The following is a 9,398-nucleotide window of genomic DNA, read 5'->3' on the forward strand; positions in this document are numbered from 1 at the left end:
CTTAGTGGATGTTAGAAGGTTACGGGGTGATTGTGGGAATGAAGGGCTGGAAAAGCATTGGCCTGGATTATGTTCTCTAATTATGTTTTGTGCTTGGTTCGTGAGGACTGAAGAAACCGTTGTTTCTGTACTAATCCTCACATGAAAGCTTTTCATTCCATGCAACAGAAAAGCTTTCATGGAACGTGGAGTGCATGCCACTTATATATTTCAGTTTTTGAAAGTGCAATAATATACTGATAAGCAAAACCAGGATTGTGTGTAATACAGATAAATGAAACGTTTTTTATTGTTTTATTTCAAGAATGTCAAGTTTGGGATAAACAACTTGTTTAATATAAAGTGGAGCTTATTACCTTGAGGGACCAATTAATAAGTAAAATAGCTTGTTTGTAACAAACTAAAACAGATAAAAATATGATGATTAGTTTTAAAACACACCTAAAAGTAAAGGTTCCAAAAATGGGATGCGATGAATAACCATTTTTGGTTCCCCAAAGAATCTTTCAGTGAAAAGTTCTCAAAAGAACCACTTTCTTCTTCTTAGTGTGAGGAACATTTTTGCACTATGAAGATTCGTGTGCAATGGAAAGGTCCATGGATGTTAAAGGTCATCAATGGGGTAACCGATGTCAATAAAAATATTTTTCACCAAACATTTCAAAATGTGGTGCAGAAGGGATACCAGATTGTTAGACCTGTAACACCTTAGTGATCTGATTATTTTGAGATTTGAGAACAACATTCTTTACTAAGAATACCGTGGTGCAAGATTTTATTTAGATTTTTTATTCTCAGAGAATCTAATACATTTATTCATTTTGAAATAAAATTCAAAGCTTATGGCCAAATAAACAAAACCAAGGAATAAGGAAAGACAAGGCTGAGATATCACTAACTTACGTACACAGGCTACATAATGTGATTTAGAACTTTTTCTTTCATTATAATCCACGTGTTATGATTATAAACATCACATATATAAAGGGCTAAAGATCAACTCACTTTACTAATCTACAAACCTCAAATACCTTCATTGAGAGAAACAGCAACTCCAACATGAACCACTAGATGACCGTGTTGCACGGATTCTCCTTGGACGTCACGTTAGAGCGGATATTACGTAACGTACACGGAAACGGCTTGTGTTTTGGTTTTCTGTCATGTGATGATCGCGCATAAACAAATCAGGAACTTTTTATAAAACTGGGTTAAATTGAAGGTAATTTTGCTTATTATGGGTTTAACAAACGTGTACTCTATTTATAAAAAAAATTCCTAGATTAGACATGTTAGTAGTTAGATAGACGTTACTGTCAAACGAGACGATGAGAGGACAATGAGATGTCATTTCATGTAATTTCCTCTTTTACTCTTTTTGCTACAGGGTGCAGCAGGCGAGCTACATAGTCAATCTAATGAATATGGCAGATGTGAGTATATTTGTAATGCATTTGCTTACGTTTTCTTGGATGCGTTGCGTTCTTAATGCGTTTGATTTAATTATTACAGAATCTGAGGAGTTATTTGTATAAACAACTGCCGAGGTAAAACAACTTGTCTTGCATTTTACACAAGTTTCATTAATTTTGCATTGGGAGTAGTAACTGATTATTTATCTCCATCATCAGTGTTGAAGGACTCCATGCAATAGTGGTGACGGATAGAGATGGAGTCCCTGTGATCAAAGGTAACAGCATCACCTCTGACATCCAGGTCTGTTTATTTATCTGTTGAAGCATTATCTGATATTTGGCTTGTTTTCCCTTTTAGTTGCCAATGACAATGCTCCTGAATATGCCCTGCGGCCGACGTTCCTGTCCACCTTTGCATTGGCGACTGACCAGGGCAGCAAGCTGGGCTTGTCCAAAAATAAGAGCATCATTTGTTACTATAACACATACCAGGTACTTTCTTTACACAAATCAAAGTACGTTTGACTTACTGCTAGTTAAGGTTTCTTGATTTCTGGTTTTAATATGTTCTGTTATGCATTTCCTTCACAGATTGTACAGTTTAATCGATTACCCTTAGTCATAAGTTTTATCGCAAGTAGTAACGCTAACACAGGTGAGTCTCCACAGGTAGTAAGAGAAGCTTTAATTGTATGTTCATTATAATAACATAAAAAATTTTCATATTTAGGTTTGATCTTCAGTCTTGAGAAGGAACTAGTGCCTCTGATTGAAGAACTTCGGCAGGTGGTGGAAGTAGCTTAGCAGTTATTCATCTCTGTACCTTTAGACATTTGGACGAGGATAAGAGTCGGATGTCTTGATGCCTCTATGTTCTAGTCCCTACACACACATATGTACATACATAATGTTGGATGGTCTTGATGCTGTATATCGTTTATGTTTGTACCCTGCTCCTCTTTGTCTCCTAATTAATAAACTTGTCTAAAGCTTTGGTTTACAAAAATAGATTTTATTTATTGGCTTTATTAAAACATTTTTACAATCTTGGTTTGAAAACAGGTATTATGTACATGCTCATTTTTAGTTAACAGCACAATAGAGAAGAACTGCTACTTAGAGAACTCATCATTTTATTATAATTATACTTTGGTGGTCTATTGAGTGCTGCAGGTATTAAGTATTTTTGTAGTTTTAAACCCAGTAGCAAGTTGGCATTTTATCACTTTCAGTTCCATCATCCTGAAGATTTTTGAGCGTGAGCTCAAGTCTGAAATAAGGTTTGGGGTTATTTTTTTTTTCTTCACATTTTGGTCTACAAAGGTTGAAAACGTTATTAAGCCAAACAAGGAGACTCATCTAATCACTAGTCTGCATTCACATCACCTCGTCATGTAGTGTGTATATAATCCCACTCCTGTGAGATATTCTAATAACTCTTAACTGGTGTTGTTTGCTTATAGCCTACATTTGGATTTTTAATTTCAGTGACTATATTTAAGCTTTAAAATTGATACATTGTGTTTATTTATTAAGCTTATCATGATGAACAAATCCAAAAGCTAATGGAAAATTCCTGTTGGGTTTTTGTCAAGGTTGATTCTAGTTTCCAAGTTGGCCTACAAAAATATGTAATTACAGCAGCTCTCTATTCTGGAAAAAGCTTATTGCATCCAAAGGATTTGACAAACAAAATTGCAAACATGTATATAAGGGGAAATGTACATATGTTTGAAAGCAGACACACTGTTTAACTTGGGGCTGGAGAAGAACGAGGAGAACTGAAACTCAACACAGAACACAATATGGAGAAAAAAAAAAAAAAACTTGTCAATTATAATCTCAATACTGGTAGTGCACCGTCTTCAGATAGCTTTATAAAGCACAATAGCATGGTGCCTTGGAACTGTGCTTTTCTTCTATGTAAAAACTTATTCATTGACCAAAAGATATTTTAGGTGTGATCAGTTGTACAACCGTGATGCCAAGATCACAGAGCATCAGACGCAGTTGATGTATCCTCTGTATATACTAGTATTTAAATGTATACAGCTCGCATTGCTCCGCTACTACTTCTCTCCATGTTGAACATCATCGTCCTTTCTTTATCTGTGACTGGAAATGCAGGGTAATCACCATTAGAGATAAGAACAACAGACAGACAAATATATTTGCATTATGATTAGACTGGTAAAGTGTAGTCAGATTAATTTATTTCTACAAGAAAGAATATATTCTATTTGATTTGTTAACCATTACGTACATTGATTATTCATAGTGACTGTTCTTTCATGTTTAATTTTGGGTCCTCTTACCAGTTTCCATCGAAGTATTTTAATCCATTCATCTGCCTCAGCACCAGATTTTGCACACAAATAAAACGTCCTCTCGGGGAACACCAGACTATAGGAAAGACAAAAATATTCTAAATCTTAATAATGAGATGTATTTTGAAGTAAAAGGCTGAAGCATGAGCATGGGTCGGAAAATATGTGGGTAGGAGGAAGTCCATGTATAGGAGTTTCTGACTTCACTTCCTCATTACTCAGAAGGTAAATACCAGATGCACAATATATTATAAATATATATATATATATATATATATATATACACACACACAAACACACACAACAGAATATTAGGATTTTGATATAAAATTGTAATTACTTCCTATTATTACTTCTCAATTTGTACACAGACAATGTGAATTTTGATCCATGCTTTGCAGATTGTAATGCTGATTTTAATGTGCACAGGAACTGTAAGCTGTCAGGCACTTGAATGCTGCAGATATACCAGCTCAGTTGCCAAAAATAGACAATAATTTTATGGTTGGCTAATTGCAGAGGTTTCGGATGTAAAAACAACAGGATATCAAGTATAGCACAACAGAAAAGGGTCTTACTTTTTTTTTACTTTGCTTTTGTAATTGAATGAAACATTTGAAGGCATCTCTATTACGAGTGAAATTCTTAACTGCCGTTCGTCGTAGAGAAATTCAGAAATGAACTGGCCACGTTGATTACATTTCTGAAGTTGAACCACAGCGGTACCCCAGGGTTATTATTATTAACTAAAAATAAAATCATTAAAAAAATACAAATATAATTTTTATTTATTTCATTTAGTTTAAGTCTAAGTACTAAAACAACAATATAGACATTTTAGAGAGAAAAAAATTCTAAAACTTTCTAAAAAAAATATAAAAACAAATGTAATATATAAAATAAATAAAATTTAATTCAAAAACAGTATATCAATGATACTAAAATATTTATGCAGCCAACAGTATAAAGGATTGTACTGTAATTACAGTTTCAATTTAAGGAAGTTGATATTCTCAAATCGTGAATTTTGCCAAAAAAGAAAACCATACATAATGTAGGTTTCATGAATGATGACCATATTATAAATCTCTCACCAGAAGCAGTTAACCCTCTCCTGACTGTAATCAAACTGAACAGCAGAGCACTCCGTCAGATCCAGGGTTCGTATTGGCTCTACAAACTGAGGAGAGAGTTTTCTGTGAGATAAACAATCAACTTTAATAATTCTGATCTAATTATAAATCTCACTTAACATAATACACAGACCTACCATCTTATCTTTAAAATATTTAAGTTCATTTCTATTCAGTGTGAACCATCTCTGCTTCCAGTTCTGCTCAGAAAATAAATGAAGATGAACCCATGAATCCAAAAAAACTAGGTCTAGGTTTGCTCTAGAACTATTAACCCAGTAATAATTTACCTGACATTTACTGCAAACGCTGGTTTAATTTTTTTAAACAAGTATATATTGATATAGTAACCTACTGTATGTAACCATACCTTGATGATAGCTCCTTGTTTAACCAGATAACCTTCTTTAGTGCCAAGCTGTTGACAATATAAAAAGACTTTCAACTTTACACTTTCAAATATGTGTGTGTGTGTGTGTGTAGGTCTGTATAATGTCACTTTACTTACTGATGGAGCATTAGGCACTAGGTCGTTTTCATGTCGACCTGTCTGCATGGCCGTATGCACACACACAGTCTCATAAATGGACGGTTCTTCCACCTGCCGTGGGTATGGAAATCGTAGCACTATCAGGTTTCCTTGGTTACAAACAGGAAACAGGGTCATTGTACCATAGAAATGCACAAAAGCAGATGATGAACTGTAAATATTGCTAACCTGTGTCACTGCCTAGCAGCGGCTGATTGGCAAGGTGACTGCAAAAATCCTGAAGGGAAGGAAATTCATTGAAACCAAAGGAATATTTGCCAAACTGCCTCCGGACATGAAAGTGTTTCACTGAATCCTTTGCTCTAAAGGAGTTTGGAGATGAAACAGCAGTGAGGAAGTGATGTCTTGTTGTGTCTGAACTCTCATTATTGTTCATTGTTAACTTGTTTATAGAACTGTTGTATAAAAGCGATACCATAAATAGTTGTATTGAAATAGGCAGTTAATTATTTCTACAGGGTCACACTCTATTAATGAGTTGCCAAAAATCAAGGCATTTAAGCATCGTTCAGAGTCACAGTGACCAGGCAGGTTACTGCCTCATGGCTTGTGTGAATCAGATTCTATATATTTCAGTAGTCAGAATAAGTAGCTTTACTTTAAAGACGCAAAACAAAGTGAAGTTTACAGCTGATACATTGAAAAGGGGAACTGAAAAACTTCAAGTAATCTAAATAACCACAGAAAATAAGAGAAATGGAAAAATAAGAGGACTAACAAAAACCATATTGGTTCACCGTTTTACTTTTTAACTTGCTTGCTTAATAAAAGGTCAGAGGGAAAATCATTTTAGAAATGTTAAGGGCCTATATTGTTGCAAATAACCTAAGGTCAGATAAGTTCACTTACGGTATTAAATATGTATATACTGTATATATACACTACCATTCAAATGTTTGGGGTCAATAAGATTTCAAAGAAATTACTATTTTTATTTAGCAAGGATGCAATAAATAGATCAAAAGTGACAGCAAAGATATGTATAATGTTCAAAACATTTCTATTTTAAATGGATGCGGTTCCTTTAACTTTCTATTCACCAAAATATCCTGAAAAACTTACATATAACTATTTTCAACATTGATAACAATAGAAAATGTTTATTGAGCAGCAAATCATTATGTCAGTGTGCTTTCTAAAGGATCGTGTGACACTGAAGACAGGAGTAATGATGCTGGAAATTCAGCTTCACTGTTTTTAACTAAGTCTACCAAGTCTTTACTTATTACATGTTTTTTAAATTAACTTATTATCATGTCTATTGTCCTAGACACACTTGCATACATTTTTCCATAAATTGAATGGAGTGTCTGAGCATACTGCACTTTAATATCAAAGTGATTCAGCTGAGTGGACCACAATTTGCTTATAAACTTTTGTCAGAAGTGGACATTTCTTACCGAACAGACAAAGCAAAGCAGTCAGGTCCTTTGTTGCTGTTTCTGAGTAAAAAACTCCCATCCACCCCATTCGAAAGGAGAAGAGCTTCAGCTGCATGCCGAGACAAATCATAATGATACCAGCTACAGAAAGAAACAGAATGGGGCAGTTTTACACCAAGTCAAGTTGTTACCAGACAGCTATTTTGGAAATGGGAATCTGGGTCAGACAACACAATGGATATGCGTATCATATATTGATGCACAGGAATGATTTCTCTTAAAAAAAAAAAAAAAAAAATGCTAATGCATTACTGAATTTCCACAGCAATAAATTTTTTTTTTTAAAGCTGACACGTCATTTGCATATTTTACTTAAATGAAATCCCATTATTATGAATTTCAAGAAAGTTGTACACAGAACCATGATATTCTGTTTAATAGAATGATATTACAGAACAGTGACCTTGATACAGTAACCTGTTTTGTGCTCTTTAATTAGTGACATATTTGCATGTGTTCCAGTATGCTGGTATTGATATGGTGTTTGTCCGTCATTATGCCAACATATCAAGTAATGTCTCTAGCATAATGTTATGGGGTAAATTTTATTGTAATGCTAAGTAAATTCATAAATAAAATAAGCTATTAAAATTGTCAACTATGTACATGTTCAAACAATATTTGTTGTAAAACCTTATTTATGGATGGGATGATTCTCATGACTGTTTCAACAGTCCTTTGACAGTCGAGTGTAAAACATCCACATGCATTACTGTTATTATTATTGACGTGAAAGTGCTTAGAGGTCATCGCAATTTTAAACAAACAACTTAACGAACAATCGAATTAATTAAATTATTAGTCCTAAAACAGGCTTCTTTTGGGGTGAAATATAACCCTGATATGTTGAGATTTGTGGGATTTTGTAAAAGCCTTTGTTTAATTACTCTAAAAAAATAAATGTACGCTGAAAAATAATGCTTTACGTTTGTTTTGCTATGTTGACTTTTAACAACAACAAAAAAGTTGAATTATAAAAAAAAGTGAATGAGCAATCAGTTTTCTTCAAGCCTTTCATTCACAATAGATGAGTAGCCTACATTTATAGAAGTATTTCCTCATTCTTTCGCTGACGCCGCTATTTAACAACAAACAGGTGTAGCTACAAATCAAATAAACTACAACACTATATTTTGCTTCTCATAAACTTATGCTATTTTTTTATCACCCCTTTTTTTTCATTTTAACATTTGCGTATAACACTGTAAAACAATATGATAAACTACTTTCACAAACAAATGTAGGTCATGAAACAAGAGGATCGGTGATTAATAAACAAACTTAATTTTGGGGATCTTAAAAAAAAAGTGTATGGTTATTGCGCTTAACTGAGCTGATGTGCTCTCTGTCTGGTAAAGAATAGCCTATTATTGTTTCATGAGTTGTAAACATGCGTTCAGAAAGGTCCAAGTAGGTCAATAAAGAAACAAGAGGTCTGGTTCACCTGACTGACTCCAGCTCGTCGAGGTCTTCCCCGCTGCTCCGTCTTGAGCTGACACTCATGATGTGATCTGCAGGGACTGGAGCTGGTTTTCAGTGCGCCGCTGGATCACTGTCAGTCCCTCAGACAGGTCGAAGTAAACCGCTGCGCACGTACAGCTGCTAATTACGCTACAATCGAAAGCGACAGCACAGGGAAGTCCGATAGATCCGCCCACAGCTGACACATGAATGCCGTTTTAATTTAGGGAACCATATGCTGATATGTACTAGTTCTTACATAAGACTTGCCACGGTTAAACCAGCTCCAGCACAAACAAACTACGCGGCAAAATTTAACTCATTCAGCAAGTAAAATAATTAGGCAATAAGGTAGGCTACGTGTTGTGAATAGTCATTATGACCTTTTGTTTTCATAAGGACACAATAGTATAAGAACAAATCAAAGTAGGCCGTAATTTCATGAAACATATTTCTAAAGGTCGAAATATGCAACAAATCAATCATCTTATGGACGCTGATTTACTAATGAGGAACATAACAAACAAGTCGTCCCAGAGTCCTGTGCTTATAAAAATCATTCTTAATAGTAGGAATGTGTGCGCACCTACCTAAGCTAACTGATGATTACATGCAGACTTCGATTACTTTACACAGTATACTCAAAATTCATCAAATTAATGTTAAAAAAAGAAAATTAGTAGTATGTTGACAATGACAAAAACAGGATTAACAATAAGTGTCCAGTATGAGTAAATGCTCATTGTCACAAAAAGTAGTATAATTGTGTATTATTTTTATTAATGTACATCTTAAATTGATCTAAAAAAAAAATATGAGAAATGTTTTCAGATTAAAATAAAATATGATTTATTTATTTTTATTTACTTGTTCTCTGCCTTCAGGCCAGGGGACTGATTGTTTTACCTTGCCAAATGATACAGTGCTTGATTTAGACTGAATCTCCATTTGAATCACTTTCTTCCATTACCCTTTACCATTTTGCTAATTTTTCAAAGTCTACATAATATTTGTTGAAGCAATAATATTAGCTGCATCCAACAGGTTAGCCACCTGACTTGCTGCTTTGC

General features: G+C 34.2%; 2 protein-coding genes across 3 annotated transcripts; one reads left to right on the forward strand and one right to left on the reverse strand.

Moving 5' to 3' along the window:
• Positions 1–1,117: 1,117 nt before the first annotated feature.
• lamtor3 (late endosomal/lysosomal adaptor, MAPK and MTOR activator 3) lies at positions 1,118–2,418 on the forward strand. Its single transcript, XM_026224135.1, has 7 exons — positions 1,118–1,222; positions 1,388–1,433; positions 1,513–1,547; positions 1,632–1,690; positions 1,774–1,907; positions 2,007–2,070; positions 2,146–2,418. The coding sequence occupies exons 2-7, from the start codon at positions 1,419–1,421 to the stop codon at positions 2,217–2,219; spliced, it is 381 nt and encodes a 126-aa protein (XP_026079920.1). The 5' UTR covers positions 1,118–1,222; positions 1,388–1,418; the 3' UTR covers positions 2,220–2,418.
• On the reverse strand, positions 2,412–8,544 carry dapp1 (dual adaptor of phosphotyrosine and 3-phosphoinositides). Of its 2 annotated transcripts, XM_026224133.1 has the most exons (9): positions 8,312–8,544; positions 6,826–6,948; positions 5,594–5,727; positions 5,384–5,514; positions 5,246–5,293; positions 5,013–5,075; positions 4,837–4,922; positions 3,731–3,818; positions 2,412–3,530 (listed from the first exon to the last, which is right to left on the reverse strand). In XM_026224133.1, exons 1-9 carry the CDS (start codon positions 8,368–8,370, stop codon positions 3,507–3,509), a joined length of 756 nt encoding a protein of 251 aa, XP_026079918.1. In that variant the 5' UTR covers positions 8,371–8,544; the 3' UTR covers positions 2,412–3,506. The 2 variants fall into 2 exon arrangements, with proteins under 2 accessions (XP_026079918.1, XP_026079919.1); XM_026224134.1 differs by lacking the exon at positions 5,013–5,075.
• Between the last annotated feature and the right edge of the window lie 854 nt (positions 8,545–9,398).

Source organism: Carassius auratus, chromosome 38 (assembly GCF_003368295.1).
Source record: "Carassius auratus strain Wakin chromosome 38, ASM336829v1, whole genome shotgun sequence".
Taxonomy (NCBI): domain Eukaryota; kingdom Metazoa; phylum Chordata; class Actinopteri; order Cypriniformes; family Cyprinidae; genus Carassius; species Carassius auratus.

What these genes read in the sequence shown, in the direction of transcription:
- lamtor3 (XM_026224135.1), top strand. An exon ending in TTGTATAAACAACTGCCGAG is followed by an intron (nt 1,548 to 1,631) that starts GTAAAACAACTT and finishes CTCCATCATCAG; the next exon opens with TGTTGAAGGACTCCATGCAA. An exon ending in AAGTAGTAACGCTAACACAG is followed by an intron (nt 2,071 to 2,145) that starts GTGAGTCTCCAC and finishes TTTCATATTTAG; the next exon opens with GTTTGATCTTCAGTCTTGAG.
- dapp1 (XM_026224133.1), bottom strand. Translation starts at nt 8,370, where the DNA reads ATGAGTGTCAGCTCAAGACGGAGCAGCGGGGAAGACCTCGACGAGCTG. An exon ending in TGCTTTGCTTTGTCTGTTCG is followed by an intron (nt 5,728 to 6,825) that starts GTAAGAAATGTC and finishes AAACTCCTTTAG; the next exon opens with AGCAAAGGATTCAGTGAAAC. An exon ending in AACAAGGAGCTATCATCAAG is followed by an intron (nt 5,076 to 5,245) that starts GTATGGTTACAT and finishes TTTTCTGAGCAG; the next exon opens with AACTGGAAGCAGAGATGGTT.